Source organism: Puma concolor, chromosome B1, assembly GCF_028749965.1.
Source record: "Puma concolor isolate L17-30 chromosome B1, mPumCon1.1.hap2, whole genome shotgun sequence".
NCBI classification, from domain to species: Eukaryota; Metazoa; Chordata; class Mammalia; order Carnivora; family Felidae; genus Puma; species Puma concolor.
The window spans coordinates 207,310,095-207,325,694 of NC_141670.1; the positions used below are offsets into that span (position 1 = coordinate 207,310,095).

The window sequence follows — 15,600 nt, forward strand, 5'->3', positions numbered from 1 at the left end:
CTCACCGTGCTTGGCCTCGGCCGGCGGGATGGGACATCCTGCCACCCTCCGGGCCCTCCCTGAGGATTTCAGAGCCAGTCCCCGAAGCCCAGCGTGTGGGACAGGGTCCCGCCGAGTGTGGGAGAGGTGGCCCGTGTGCCCCTGGGAAGAGGTGCCCTGGGTGGGTGTCAGGCGAGGGCCCAGGACACACCCCCCCCCCCCCCCCCCGCCCCCAGTGCGGGATCTTTCGGCGAGGAGATCCCTCAGCGCGGCCTGCGTCCACAGCCAGGCCGGGGCTGTGGGGGGCACACGTGCACGGGGACCCGACATGGAGGGGCAGCCCCAGCCCTCTGGGAAAACTTGCTGACAAACCTTCACTTGCTCTCTCAGCCCCCCAACCCGGGGCGAATCTGGAGCGGTTTCCCCAGAAGCAGGCGAACATGGGCCCCGTCAGCTAGTTACAAGGCAAGGTCACTTGAAGCCCAGCTGATCGGTGGCTTGCATGGGGACCGGGGGCTGTGAACAAACGGGGGCTCTTGAGCCCCTGGGTGTGGGCGCAGCAGCCCCCGGGGCCGGCACGTCCCTGCAGGGACCCGGGGGCTCCCGTGGGGCACCGGCGTGGCTCGCCCGGCCCCAGGGTGTGAGCTCGGCACCCACACCTGCCCCGTGAGCTGCTGCGAAGGCCCGAGGGTACCCCCCCGACCCCGTCCGGCCCCACGTCCTGTGGAGCCACGCCACTCCCCTGAGCAGGTGGGGTCTGGTCACCTTCCCGGGAACCTGGGCGGCCCCGTGACTGGCGAGGCAGGTCAGGAACAACCAGGCAGCCTCACTGGCTCGCCCTCCGGGTGCTGCCCGGGGGACCCGCCGCCACGCCGGGAGCAAGTGCAGGCCACGCGCAGGGGCCCCGCCCCGCGCGAACCCCTGGCACTGAGTGAAGGGGCCTCCGGTGACTCTGGGCACAGCCTGCCGGCCACCCAGCGGCACCGGGGGGACCCGGGACCGGCTGCCTCCGGGCCTGCGCCTGGTGCGGCTTCTCTGGCTTCCGAGGCACCGGGTCTCGGGTGCCGGGTCAGGTGCTGAAAGGTAACCGCAGCGGAATCCACACAGGGTCCCGGGTGCTGCCTGCCGGCCGGCGGCTGGGCCTCCTTCCGGCACCCACGTCCCCGGTCGCACCGCGTCCCAGGGAGCTCCGGGACAGAGGCTTAGGCCAACTTTCTTCCTGTTACTGATTTCAAATTCATTCCGCTTTGCTGGGAGGACCTACGTGCGTGGTTTCCATCGCTTGAAATTTGTTGGACTAGTTTTATCACACAGTCCATCGTGGCGACGTCCCTCCCCTGGGCCCCCAAGAGCGGGCGGCGTGTTCCACAGACGTCCGCGAGATCCTGCCGGTTCGCAGCGTCATTCCAGCATTCTCTTTCCTTCTGACTGTTCTCCTTCTTCTGTTTCCTGTCTTGCTACCCTGCCCATTATTAAAACGAGCTACTGAAACAGAAAGTCTCCGACTACGTTCGACCCTCGAGCAACACAGGTTCGCACGCTGTGCGTCCACTTCTACGTGGATTCTTTTTACAGATACGGGACGGCACTGTCCGCGTATTTTCTTCTCCTTGTGGTTTTCTTCGTAACCCGTTTGCTCGAGCTCACACTGTTGTAAGAAAACAGCGCGTAGCACGTTTAACGACACGCAAAACGTGTGCTTCTCGCCTGTTACGTCAACTGCAGGCTGTTGGTCGTTAAGTTCCGGCGGGGAGGGGGGTGCAGGACCATGTGTGGGTTTTCAGTGCTGCGCCTGTGTGCTCGTGAGGGGCCTAGCTCCCTTTGGATTTGCCCTTCGTCGTTCCAAAGTGTCCCCCGTCCCCAGTCGCAGTTTCGTCCTAAGGTCTCTGCAGCCCGTGTGTTTGCCGTTCGCACGGGGCCTTCCACCCTCACGCTTCAACACGTTCTCGTGTCTGCGCCTGACGCCTGTGTCCTGCAGGCCGTGGGCGGGGAGGCCGCGCCTCACTCTCGTGCGCTCTGCCACCGGCCGCCTTTCCACCGGAGGGTTCAGTCGACACTCAGTTTGTATTGAATCTTTAACTCATAGGGTAGGACTTGCTCTGCGTTTTACCCGTTTTCTATACGTATGAGATCTTTTTTGTTCCGCCGTCCTTTCATATGGACTTCTTTTGTACTAAACAGGTGTCTTTTAGGGTCCCATTTTAGTTCCTCATTTCTTTTACTGAGTTTTTATTTTATTTCATTTTTTTTTTTATTTGAGAGAGAATGCGTGCATGTGAGCGAGGGAGGGGCAGGAGGAGAGGGAGAGAGAGAACCCCAAGCGGGTGCCATGCTCGGCGCTGAGCCCAACGTGGGGCTTGACCCCACCATCCCGAGATCGTGACCTGAGCCGAAATCAAAAGTCGGATGCTCAACCGACTGAACCTCAGGCGCCCCTCTTTCACTGTGTTTTTAAAATTTATTTTCTTAGTGGTTTCCCTAGGAACTATCATGGATATCTTAATTTATAACAAACCCATTCCTGACCACTTTAATCTCAATAGTGCACCAGAAACTGTGCTTGTACACGGCGCTGTTCCCTCCTCCCTTAGTGCTATCATCGTCGTATAAATCACACGCGTACACATCATTTGCCCATCAAGGAATGTAGCTGTTTTAACCGTTGACCTCTGCAGTTGTCCGCGAAATCAGATAGGAGGAAGGGAAGCCCTATAGACTATAATTATACCGTCTTCTGTCCTGCCCTCGGCCGCCGTCCGTCCAGGCATGCGTATGAGCCACAGTCCGCACCCCTTTCGTTTTGGTCTGACTCCTCTAGTATTTCTGGAGGCCAGGTTTCCTGGTGACGAATTCTGGTTTTATTTACCCAGGAATGTCTTCATTTCTCCTTCATTTAAAAAAAAAATTAACATTTATTTATTTTTGAGTGACAGAGAGAGACAGAGCACGAGCAGGGGAGGGGCAGAGAGAGAGGGAGACACAGAATCCAAAGCAGGCTCCGGGCTCTGAGCCGTCAGCGCGGAGCCCGACGCGGGGCTCGAACTCACGGACCACGGAGATCATGACCTGATCCGAGGTCGGACACTTGACCCACTGAGCCGCCCAGGCGCCCCTCTCCTTGATGTTGGAAATGCAGTCTTCACGCGTAGACCCCTTGGTTGCCACCGTTTTCTTTCAGCACCTTGAGCGGGCCATCCTGCTGCCTCTGATCTCTGCAGTTGCTGTTTGGAAAGGAGTCAGCTGGGAACCCGCCTGGGGACCCCTCCTAGGTGGGACGCGCTTCTCTCTTGCTGCCTTCGAGGTTCCCTGTCTCTGGCTCACGGCGGCGGTTTGATTAGGACGCACCTGGGTGTGCAGCTCTCAACACCCCCCCCCCCCACAGTCAGTGGGCTCTTGGCCGCACCCCCCCCACCGGAGTCAGAGAGCTCTTGGCTGCGCCTTCCCTCTCCGCCCCCCCCCCCCAGAGTCAGCGGGTTCTTGGCCGCACCCCTCCCCCCAGAGTCAGCGGGTTCTTGGCTGCCCACATCACTGTCTTCATCAGCGTGGGGAAGTCTGGTTGTTACTTCCTCCAGTCCTGCTTCTGCCCGCGTCTCCCTTCTCTCCCGGGACTTGGGTCATGCACAGCGGGCATGTTTGCTGGGTCTCTGAGCCTCTGTTCAGCTTTCTTCACTGTTTCTCAGGTTGGGCAATCCCGGTCGACCTATTTCTTCTGGCTGATTCTTTATGCCGCCTGCTCACCCGCCGTGGACCAGCTCCGGCAAATTCTCGGTCCGGTCCGTGCCCTTCTCAGCTCCAGAACGTGGATTTGGTTCTAAGTTCTGTTCGTTCCCGGGAATCTCCGTTTGGTGAAACAGCGTTCTCAAACTTTACTTCTCCAGGCATCATTCAGTTCTTTGAACGCACCGAAGGCTGTCTACGCTCGTGTCTGGCAAGTCCAGCCCTGGGATTCGTCAGGGACGCTTTCCATTAACCGCCTTCCCCCCAGCGTACGGGCCATGGTTTCACGTGTCTTCTCATGTCTCATAAATTTTTGATGAAAGCTGAACATTTCAAATAATATAATGTGGCGATCGTGAAGTCGAACTCTAGCCGCTCCTCAGAGTTTGTTGCCTGTTTAGTGACTTTTCTGAATTAATTCTGTAAAATCTGTATTTTTGCCACACGTGGCCACTAAGTCGCTGCTTCATTAGCTTAGCGGCCAGGTAATAACTGGACAGAGACTCCGTTAACTGTCCGGGACCGTGCTGTCGTGTTGCATCCTGTTCTGTGCGGTGCTGGCCGTGGTGGCCCTCAGTGCGACGGGTGACTACTTATGCGGACCCTCGAGGCTGCTCACAGGTCTGGGGCCTTCTCAGGCCCTTCCTGATCATGTCCCACCCTAGGAATCTGTGTGGCCTTCTAGATCCCTGGGGATGCACTGGCGTTTTCCATAGCTCCCTGGGGACATCCCATCTCTCAGATGTTCCTCTTCTGCGTTTTGCTTAGTGTCCTGTTATCCACCGCCCCAGGCAAATGCAAAGTTCTTTAATTGCCTGGACTTGTCTTCAACCTTCACCTCTGGGGAAAAGACTTTTCTTACTGGGTCAGCTCTGAGTCGAGTTAGATGCAGACAGCCCTGTGGGGTCTCCCTGGAAACCAACAGGCAGGTGCGATGACACTTTTCTAGGAACGCCGCCTTGAAAGGGCTCCACCCGGGGGGCTGGGTTTCACCACGAGCGAGCGTGGGCTGTTCATTTTCAGGCTACTCGAGCTGAAGTGGGGGGCGGGCAAGTTAAAACACCTCAGCCTGGTGAAGACACAGGAAACTGGGAGCCTGTGCACCGTCGGTGGGGATGGAAACTGGTGCAGCCGCCGTGGAAAACAGCGTGAGGGCTCCTCAAAATATTAAACACAGAATCGCCGCATGACCCAGCGATTCCATTTCCGGGCATACCGCACCCAACAGAACTGAGAGCAGGGTCTCGAAGAGGTGTCTGCACCCCACGGTCGGGTCAGCAGCCACGGCCCCGGCCCCTCAAGAAAGCGGGCCTGCAGGTGTCACCGTGAAGTCCCCAGGGACCCCTGGGCACGCTGGCCTCCTGCAAGTCAGGCTTGGTCACCAGGGGTCTGGTTTGCAGGGCCCCCACCAGACAAGGCCCCCTCTGGCTCTGCGAGAGGGAAGAGCAGGCCCGGGGGCTGTGGGTGTGGGGCTCAGCTGCCGAGCACCTACCCCTTCCGGGGCCTTCTGCAAAGCTCAACCCAGGACCCAGGATTCCCAGAGAGATTCGGGCTGTGCGTACAGGAAGTGCTTGGAGAAATCTGGATCCAGAACGGAGCTCAGCGGGAGGAGGGAGGCTGGTGGGCTCAGGTCCCCAGGCGGGTGGGGCGTGGGACGGGCCACGGGTCAGCGGCGCGGCCCTGGAAGTCACTCCTCGAAGCTCAGCGACTGCCTTCCTCGCTGCTCTGGAAGCCAGGCCCTGCGGTGCATCCCCGCCTGCTTGCATCAGTCAGACTTTCCCTGCAGGGGCCCTGATTAAACACAAAGCCGGGATGTGACGGGGTGAGACAGAGCTCCACTGGGCCGGGAAGCCAGGAGGTGTCCCCTGGGACTTACACACAGGGAGGAGTCTTTCAGGTAGTGGGAGCTGCCAGTGCAAAGGCCCTGAGGCGGAATGAGCTGGGAGTGTCCAGCACGGTGGGGAGAACCCCTGGACTACCGGGCCGTTGCCGGGATATTCGGCCATCCAGGACCGAGGCAGCCATCGGAAAGGATGTGTGTTCAGAGTCTGTGGTGTCTGGCCGGAACAAGGCCCTTGGTAACTGTCTGGTGAGCGGGCAAACGAGCAAACAAATGTGTGCCTGTGTGACTGGCGGGATCCCCCTGGGGAGCCAGACACCAGCTCCCGGTCTGTGTGCTCGGGTGGAGACAGCCCGTCCCCGGGTGGGGTTCCAGGCGGGCCTGCGCCACACCCGGCAAAGGCCCTGAAAGAGTCCTTGTTGCATCAGGCGTCGAGAGCTCCTCAGCCAGAATCCAATTGGAAAGCTGACGAAGCCCGCGGGGGCATCCCGGGCTCTGGGACCCTGTGGCAGGGCCACAGCTCGGTGGGGGACAGAGGATGATGAGGACACCGAGCTTGCCCAGCCCTCCGCTGCCAGCCGGGCCCGTCCTCGCGCAAACACAGACTTCTGGGAGCCCCTCACATCCCTCGAGGGCCAGTGGGAGCCGCACAAACCGCGGCCCCCACCCCGGCTGCAAAGGGCTTCACATCTGCCCCAAGTCAACCCTCAGCAGGGAGGTCCCCCTGGACTGTCCGTCCCGTGCTCTAGGCCAGCTTGAGCTACAACAGGCACCTGAGGTGGGGGTCAGGGGATAAGGTGAGCCTGCTGCAGCCATTTAGAGTGGAGGACAGACAGGCCTGGGGAGTCAGGTGCACAGAAGACCACCCCGCCCCTGGGGCAAGCGAGGGCGACCACAGAGAGCACAGGAGGTGCACACAAGGACCGGGAGGGGTTGAGCGGTGCAGACAAGGAGGGGGAGGGGTGCAGGCAGGGAGGGGAGGGGTGGAGACAGGGAGGGGAGGGGTGGAGACAGGGAGGGGAGGGGTGGAGACAGGGAGGATGGGGGTGCAGACAAGGAGGGTGGGGGGTGCAGACAGGGAGGGGAGTGGGGTGCACACAAGGAGGGGGAGGGGTGCAGACAGGGAGGGGAGGGGTGCACACAAGGAGGGGGAGGGGTGCAGACAGGGAGGGGAGGGGTGCAGACAGGGAGGGGAGGGGTGTAGACAGGGAGGGTGGGGGGTGCAGACAGGGAGGGGAGGGGTGCAGACAAGGAGGGGGAGGGGGGTGCAGACAAGGAGGGGGAGGGGTGCAGACAAGGAGGGGGAGGGGGGTGCAGACAAGGAGGGGGAGGGGTGCAGACAAGGAGGGGGAGGGGTGCAGACAAGGAGGGGGAGGGGTGCAGACAGGGAGGGGAGGGGTGCAGACAAGGAGGGGGAGGGGGGTGCAGACAAGGAGGGGGAGGGGTGCAGACAAGGAGGGGGAGGGGTGCAGACAAGGAGGGGGAGGGGTGCAGACAAGGAGGGGGAGGGGTGCAGACAGGGAGGGGAGGGGTGCAGACAGGGAGGGTGGGAGATGCAGACAAGGAGGGGGAGGGGTGCAGACAGGGAGGATGGGGGTGCAGACAAGGAGGGGGAGGGGTGCAGACAAGGGGGGGGAGGGGGGTGCAGACAAGGAGGGGGAGGGGTGCAGACAAGGAGGGGGAGGGGTGCAGACAAGGAGGGGGAGGGGTGCAGACAAGGAGGGTGGGGGGTGCAGACAGGGAAGGGAAGGTGTAGACAGGGAGGGGGAGGGGGGTGCAGACACAGAGGGGAGGGATGCAGACAAGAAGAGGGGGAGTGCAGACAGGGAGGGTCAAAGTGTGGAGACCTGACCAATAGCCATAGTCCTGAGCCCCACTGCCCTGAACCAGTTAAGGAGTGACTGACAGGGAAGGACCCTGCATTAGTGTCAACCAATTAACCAATCCCTCACCTAGTAACAGAATCGGATCTACAGAGGTATCCTGTCTGCCCCGCCCCCGCATCCTTGGGGAGTTGGGCTTTGTCATCAGAGTCATTTCTGTGCCCCCAGTACTGTGACGGTGGAGGTGCCCTTCCAGCGCTCACGAATGGATGACTCTTCCTTGGTAAGGGTGGGGTGGGGCTGCCTCAGCAGGGGTATCCGTCGAGGGGTCTGTAGGGGCATCTCCGGAGAAAAGGGACACAGGGTGCCCGGGTTTTCAGAGGAAGAGTCTGGCAGCAGAGGGCCCTGCAGCTGACTCCCTACAGGCCGGGTTCCCCCCCAGGCCCCACGGAGGCCAAGGGGCCTCAGGTCATCTATCCTCAGCCTTCTTCTATGCCCCTTCCCACATGTCCCATCGTGCTCTTGGGAGGCAGGCCACTGCAGAGGGAGGGAGGCCCTCCCAGCAAGCCAGCCGGGGCCCCGGAGCCCTCGGGTCGGGTCTCCCCGCTGCACATCCCCGGGGTGGGGCGGGGGATCCCTGGGTTGCAGAGGCCTTCCACGTGGCGCGGGGGTGCTGGGACAGGAGGGCAAGCCCGAGGCCACCGCCACCGCTGGACAGCGCGTGAGCAAACCACAGCAGGAGAGACGCGACCCTGCGCTGTCTGTGGCTTCCTCTCCTGGAACAGGCCGCTGCTTCTCAACCCGACCTTGGATTCGGTTCCGTCCCACAGGTGCAGGACCCTCCCGAGGCTACAGGGCCTGTCCTCGCCCAGCCGGGCTCTGCACAGAGCCACCCAGCACCGTGCGTCCGGTCAGCGGAGCGGGGACACGTGCAGCAGGCCAGCTGTCCTGCAGGAGAGCCAGGCGCAAGAGGGTCTGTGCCAACGGAGAACCAGGCTGCTCTTCGCAAGCAGGTTCTCCTTGTGGAAAGTAGAGTCGTTTTCCAGGAAACGTCATGCCCTTTACGTTAATGTACTTCATCTGTACTCGAATTAATGCAGACTGTGAACCTTTTGGATGAGTTCAAACGCGGTAAGCACGGACAGATACAACCCACGCAGAAAGCAGCTCTCTGGGTTCTCAGCATTTTTAAGAGCGGAGGGGGTCCCGAGACCAAACAGTCTGAAAACCAGAATTAGAATCTGTCTTTGGCCTGAGGACCTCCATTTTCCGTGGGCATCGGGCTGCCTCTCTGTGGCTGTGTTATTTACTTGAAATACAGGTTAGGTCATTCGTTTTTGTTTGCATTCTATTCTGGTTGATTCTATTTATTCCATCCCTCCCCACATGTGTGAAATATTAACAAGCTTCCAAAAAGCTCTCTGTTGGAGCTCAGACGCCCCCTGGGCGTCCCCGCAATGCTGGCTCCCCTTCTGCTCCCAGGCCCCTGACGAGGGCTCTACTTTCCTGACAGCGGGCAGTGACCACCTTCAGAGTCTGTTAGCCAGGCACCCCCGTGGGCCGCCTCCCTGCCCCAGCCAGTCTTTCTGGAAGTGGGACCACCCTTCCCACGGGGTTGACTCCCCTCTGGAGGGAGGGCATCAGGAGGCCCCCCGCCAGCGGCGTGGACAGCGGCCTCCTACTCTGACGGGCTGTGTTCACCAAAACGCAGCGCCCCAAGGCCAGGGATCCCCGAGCTGGGAGCCCCCACTTCTCCAGCCCCTCTCCGGCAGGCACGTGGACTAATGTGGGGCCAGGAATGCGGTCCCTCAGGTCCCCACCCTGCCCTGAGGGTGGCCACCCTCACGCTGGCCACCCCCGCCCCCCACCTCCACCTCCAGGGAGACACTAAGGAGGGTGTGTTGGGAAGGGGGAGCGGGAGGGAGAGGAGAGGAGGGCGGGGAGGCGGGAGGGAAAGACAAAGAAAGGGGTGCGGCAAGTGGCAGGCGCCCGCGGGAGGAGAGTGACCTCAGCGCCAGAGAAGCATCTGCTCAGCCTCAGAGCGAGGGCGGGCCGAGGTCGAGGCGCCCCCTCTCCCCTCTCCCCTCTCCGCGGCAGATCTCTCCGCGGCTCCGCAGCTGCGGTGCAGGGCCCGGGCCTCACCGGCCAGCCGGGCGCTGTCCTGCGTGTGAACTGCAGCTCGGGGCCCCTGCCGCGACCATCCGCTGCCCGCACCCCCGCCACCCGCCCTCCGGCCGCGCCTGCTGGGTGAGTACTGCGTGCGCGTGCGCCTCTGTCCCCATCCGGAGACGCCGGGCCTCCGGGCTCCTCCCCGGGTGCAGCAGCTAGCAGCACCCCAAGACGGAGGCGTGAGTTTGCTGTATAGTTCTGGGCGCAGCGAGCCCAAAGTTTCCCCTCCCGGCTCCCGGGACTCCCTCTGACGGCAGCCCTGAGGAGTGGCGCTCGGGGATCCCCGCGGCTGCAGAGCGGGCTGCTGGCGCAACCCAGCCCGGGCTCCAAACCTGCCAGGCGCCCGGCCTCCCGTAGGGGCGCCCGGAATCCGCCTGTAACCGGACACAGCTGCTTTCGGGGATGGGGTCTGAGCCTGAGCCCGAGCCCCGGGGTGGGGCAGCGGGCAGGGATACTGGGGGGGGGGGGGGGGACGGGGGGGGGGGGCGCTGCACTCCGGAGGTCCCTGCTCCCGGGACCAGCGGGACCGGAGTGCCGGGTTCTCCCTCCGCTCCTAGGTCATGGGAGCCCCAAGTCAGGCCACCACCTGGGGCAGGGCCCTCTGGGCTCTCCTCCTGGCCACACTGGGGTCCGCGGCGAGCCAGCCGCTGGGGGCGGAGTCTGTCTGCACAGCCCGACCGCTGGCCAAGTACAGCCTCACCTTCACGGGCAAGTGGAGCCAGACGGCCTTCCCCAAGCAGTACCCCCTGTTCCGGCCCCCCGCACAGTGGTCGTCCCTGCTGGGTAAGCGCAGCCCCCGCCGCCCGTTCCTGCCTGTCCAGCAGCGGCCCCCCTCCTGGAGGGGCCGGTCACACGACAGCTGCACCACACTTCGCAGCTGGGGGGGGGGGGGGCACTCCCATCCCATTGCCTTCAGCGCCGGGCCGACTGCTGGATGGCGGGGCCCGGGGGGGGCGGCAGGGGGGGCGGCCAGAGTGGCCCCTGCGCGGTGCCCCGGTGGCCCGGCGTCGGCTCACCCCGCCGGCCGCACGCGCAGGGGCGGCGCACAGCTCGGACTACAGCATGTGGAGAAAGAACCAGTACGTGAGCGACGGGCTGAGGGACTTCGCCGAGCGGGGCGAGGCCTGGGCGCTGATGCGGGAGCTGGAGGCGGCGGGAGAGAAGCTGCAGAGCGTGCACGAGGTGTTCTCGGCGCCCGCCGTGCCCAGCGGCACCGGGCACACGTCCGCCGAGCTGGAGGCCCACGCCAGGCACTCGCTGGTGAGCCGGCGGCCGCGGGGAGCGGGGGGGGGGGGGGGGGGCTCGCTGAGCGCCCGCCCCGCCCCCCAGGGTGTCCTTCGTGGCGGTGGGGGCTCGCTAAGCGCCCGCCCCGCCCCCCCAGGTGTCCTTCGTGGTCCCGGGGGGCCGGGGCGGGGCTGCGGGGGAGGGGGTCGCTAAGCGCCCTCCCCCGTCCCCCCCACCCCGCCCCTGCAGGTTTCCTTCGTGGTCCGAATCGTGCCCAGCCCCGACTGGTTCGTGGGCGTGGACAGTCTGGACCTGTGTGACGGGGACCGCTGGAGGGAGCAGGTCGAGGTCGACCTGTACCCCTACGACGCTGGCACGGACAGCGGCTTCACCTTCTCCTCCCCCAACTTCGCCACCATCCCGCAGGACACGGTGACGGAGGTGAGGAGGTGAGGGACGGGACGAGAGCCCTGCTGGCCCTGGACACCCCCCCCCCCCCCCACTAGAAGACGGCCCCGTCTGCAGGGGGCCCGCAGGTCGGGGAGGAGGGCCCAGCCCTTCCTGGTTGATTCCCAGCCTGCGGCCTCCCACCCCCCTTCCACACAGCCTGCGGCCTCGCACCCCCAGAGCCTGTGCCCCGCCCCCGGTCCACGCAGCCTGCGCCACCCCTCGGAGCCTACGCAGCCTGAGGCCACGCGCCCCGCCCCCAGGAGCCAGCGGCCTTCGGAGGGGGCGGGGTTTCCTGACCCCGCCCCACCCGACGCTCCAGCGCCTGGGCCCGCCCACTGCAAGCGTGTGCTGCGCGTTCTCCTGTGCTGAGACCCCTGCTCTCCCCACAGATAACGTCCTCCTCTCCCAGCCACCCGGCAAACTCCTTCTACTACCCCCGGCTGAAGTCCCTGCCCCCCATCGCCAGAGTGACCCTGGTGCGACTCCGGCAGAATCCCAGGACCTTCGTGCTGCCCCCCCCAGGCCCGCTGGGCGGGGGCAATGAGATCACGGACAGCCTCTCAGGTGAGCCTGCAGGTGCCCGGCCGGCGCGCCCGTGATCCCGGGTGCGAGTGCTCCGACTCCGGGGGGGGGGGCCCTGACGTCCCACTGGCTGCACAGGGCGGAAGCACCATTCAGGTGTGCGGGTCACGCAGGGACCGTGACCAGGCAGCCGCCAATATGGAGCCCCAAGCGTGAGGCCCTTAGGTCTCAGCTGCGGAATAACCCTTAATGGTGAGTGGCCACCGGGTACAAACAGCAAAGTGTCCTAAGGGGCTAGAAACCGCCCAAGAGTCACCATCTGTGACTCGGCAGCGACAACACCTCAACACGAGCTACTTCCCAAGGCCACGCCGGTCACCTGCACGCAACCCCTGGAGGGCCGGTAATCCAGGGACTAGGCCCCGCTGTGTGCCCAGCCCACAGGACACACCCCGGAAGTCCCAACTTGAGATGAGGCGACAGGATGGAGAAAGGTGCTGAATTGGAAGCCGGATTCCTGGGGGTGATGTGCCCTTAGCCAGGTGGGGCCAGGCCACCCATGGGGTGCACAGGGGTGCAGGGGACGGAGTCAGACCAGGTCACTGCTCAGATGGGCTTAGGGTGCCCCACTCTGAGTCATATGAGCCACTGTCTGTGAGCAAACTCAAACACCAGGGTTTGAGCACTCAGTGTAGGACGACGTGGGTCCCAGGGGTTCCGTGCATCGAGCACAAGATGACGTGGGTCTGGGGGCTCAGAGTGTCCAGTACAAGATTACAGGGGGTCAGAGCATTCAGTACAAGATAACAGATGGGGTTCTGGGGGTTCTGCGCATTTGGTGCAGGACAGTGGGGGTTCTGAGAGATTTGGGATTTAGTTGATTCAAACTCTAGACTAAAGATTTAACTCTTGCCCAACATTTGCAAGGGAAAGCCTTTGACACTCGTGACCGAGACCCCTGTCAGTGTTGTGCCTGTGTGTGGCCCATGTCACAGCTGACAGGGCAGGACATTCCACTAAAGGGATCTCTCTGCGCCCTCCCTGGCGAAGGGGATGGTGTGGGTGGTGAAGGGGAGCCCCCACCGCAGTCGCCTTCTGAAAGCCAGCACCGCGGGCAGCGGAGACCCCGGCCAGCCTGTGCTGCCTTCAGAACATCTCTCAACACGGGGTCCCCCCTGCCCCCAGGGGCCAGAGTTGGCCTCCCAGAGTCCCGGACAGTGGACGCAGAAATGCTCCCTCGAGGCATCTTTTTTTTCTTTTTTTAAAATTTTTTTTTCAACGTTTATTTATTTTTGGGACAGAGAGAGACAGAGCATGAATGGGGGAGGGGCAGAGAGAGAGGGAGACACAGAGTCGGAAACAGGCTCCAGGCTCCGAGCCATCAGCCCAGAGCCCGACGCGGGGCTCGAACTCACGGACCGCGAGATGGTGACCTGGCTGAAGTCGGACGCTTAACCGACTGCGCCACCCAGGCGCCCCCTACTCCCTCGAGGCATCTTAGTGGTTTTCCCTGGGCGGTGCGATCGGTGGGTTTGTAACCTGCTCTAAACCACGCCGATAAAATCGAGCACCCCTCACGACTCTGAAGGTGGGAGCTGGTCTTGTGCACCGAACACACGCCCGGGGGTCCCCTTCTGCCACAAAGCACCTCACACGCATGCTCACGGCCTCTCCTGTGCTCGGTCCAGGTCCAGAAACGCCGCTGGACTGCGAAGTCTCCTTGTGGTCGTCCTGGGGGCTGTGTGGGGGTCCCTGCGGGAAGCTGGGGGCCAAGAGCAGGACTCGCTACGTCCGCGTGCAGCCTGCCAACCACGGGACGCCCTGCCCCGAGCTGGAGGAGGAGGCGGAGTGCGTCCCCGACAACTGCGTCTGAGACCAGAGCCCCGGGCCCCTCGACCCCACGTGGTGGCCCAGCCTGGTTGTGCAGCGGGCCAGGCGGGGCTTCGTCCATCACCCCTCTGAGCTCCACCGCTGACACACGTGCCTCGGGCTGCTGGAGCAGGACGGCGAGAGAGGCGCCTCCTTTCCGCAAGCTTTCCTCTCTGGCGCCCGGTCCTGAGGTCCCCTCTCGTGGGTGAGTCTCTGCTGTAAACCGTGTCCTGCCCTGTTCACCATAGTTCAAGGCCATCTTGCACGCAGACGACTTGTACATGGTGCCCACTGGGCCACCTGCAGGAGAGCCACGCACCCCAGGCCCAGAGCCCCAAGCCACACGTGCATGACATACCTCGGACCTGCCCTCCCAGGCGCCCACACCCCTGCCTGCCCCTCTCAGCCAGGCTGCCTCGGCAGGCCACGCAGGTCAGGTGCATAAAGGAGAGCAGGCGCTGACCCCTCACCTTGGCGTTGTCGTATGACCGATCTCCCTGCACTTGAATAAAGACTGTTTCATGACCGCAGGGGCCCTCGTCTCACATTTCCGGGAAGGGCCCTGGGAAGGGCACCGTGAGCAGGTACGGGGCCGTGCTCCTGCCCCCAGAGTAGGGCCCCCCCACTCCCCGAGACTTCACAAGGGCAGCACTGCGTGCCCCTGCCGGCAGCTTGTCCCTGCCCCGGACACTCACCACCAAGGCCCATGGCCTCCCGGAGATGCCCTCAGGGCTCACTGGGCACCCTCCTGAACCCTCGACTGAGGTCGCACGTCCCAACCTCATCCTACTGGCACGGATCCTCGGTGGGTCCCTGAGCCCTGGGGCTGGGCTAGTCCCTCAAGGAACAGCCAGGAAATGGGGAAGGCCGGCTCTCCATTCCTTGGGACCAGAACATTTTTCCTCTTGCTTGGACACATGCGGAATCGGATCCAATAACCACCCACCTCCTCTCTTCTTCCCCCCTCCTGTCTATCCATCACTCTCCCTCCCTTCCTCCTACCTCCTGCCCACACCCCCCTCCTCCCCCTCCCTTCCCACCATCCTGTCTGTCCATCGCCCTCCCCCCTCCCCCCTCCCATCTACCTCCCTCCCCTCCTCCCCCCTCCCCCCTCCCATCCACCTCCCTCCCCTCCTCCCACCTCTCCCATCCACCTCCCTCTCCTCCTCCCCCCTCCCCCTCCCATCCCCCTCCCTCCCCTCCTCCCACCTCTCCCATCCACCTCCCTCCCCTCCTCCCACCTCCCCCCTCCCCTCCCGTCCACCTCCCTCCCCTCCTCCCCCCTCCCCCTCCCATCTACCTCCCTCCCCTCCTCCCCCCTCCCCCCATCCACCTCCCTCCCCTCCTCCCCCTCCCCCCTCCCATCCACCTCCCTCCCCTCCTCCCCCCTCCCCCCATCCACCTCCCTCCCCTCCTCCCCCCTCCCCCCTCCCATCTACCTCCCTCCCCTCCTCCCCCCTCCCCCTCCCGTCCACCTCCCTCCCCTCCTCCCACCTCTCCCATCCACCTCCCTCCCCTCCTCCCCCCTCCCCCTCCAGTCCACCTCCCTCCCCTCCTCCCACCTCTCCCATCCACCTCCCTCTCCTCCTCACCCCTCCCCCTCCCGTCCCCCTCCCTCCCCTCCTCCCACCTCTCCCATCCACCTCCCTCCCCTCCTCCCACCTCCCCCCTCCCGTCCCCCTCCCGTCCACCTCCCTCCCCTCCTCCCACCTCTCCCATCCACCTCCCTCCCCTCCTCCCCCCTCCCCCTTCCTGTCCACCTCCCTCCCCTCCTCCCCCTCCCCCCTCCCGTCCACCTCCCTCCCCTCCTCCCCCTCCCCCCTCCCGTCCACCTCCCTCCCGTCCACCTCCCTCCCCTCCTCCCCCTCCCCCCTCCCATCCACCTCCCTCCCCTCCTCCCTCTCCCCCTCCCGTCCACCTCCCTCCCCTCCTCCCACCTCTCCCATCCACCTCCCTCCCCCCTCCCCCCTCCCATCCACCCCCCTCCCCCCTCCCATCCACCCCCCT

The 15,600-nt window shown here is 63.9% G+C and overlaps 1 protein-coding gene across 1 annotated transcript; it reads left to right on the plus strand.

Moving 5' to 3' along the window:
- The first annotated feature begins 9,366 nt into the window (after positions 1–9,366).
- On the plus strand, positions 9,367–14,123 carry SPON2 (spondin 2). The gene is made up of 6 exons (XM_086705658.1): positions 9,367–9,606; positions 10,086–10,311; positions 10,565–10,788; positions 11,002–11,193; positions 11,592–11,766; positions 13,413–14,123. Exons 2-6 carry the CDS (start codon positions 10,089–10,091, stop codon positions 13,595–13,597), a joined length of 999 nt encoding a protein of 332 aa, XP_086561784.1. The 5' UTR covers positions 9,367–9,606; positions 10,086–10,088; the 3' UTR covers positions 13,598–14,123.
- Positions 14,124–15,600: the final 1,477 nt, after the last annotated feature.

Coding starts and splice junctions, on each gene's coding strand:
- SPON2 (XM_086705658.1), top strand. CDS start 10,089: ATGGGAGCCCCAAGTCAGGCCACCACCTGGGGCAGGGCCCTCTGGGCT. Junction 11,194..11,591: donor CGCAGGACACGGTGACGGAG/GTGAGGAGGTGA, acceptor CTCTCCCCACAG/ATAACGTCCTCCTCTCCCAG. Junction 11,767..13,412: donor GATCACGGACAGCCTCTCAG/GTGAGCCTGCAG, acceptor TGCTCGGTCCAG/GTCCAGAAACGCCGCTGGAC.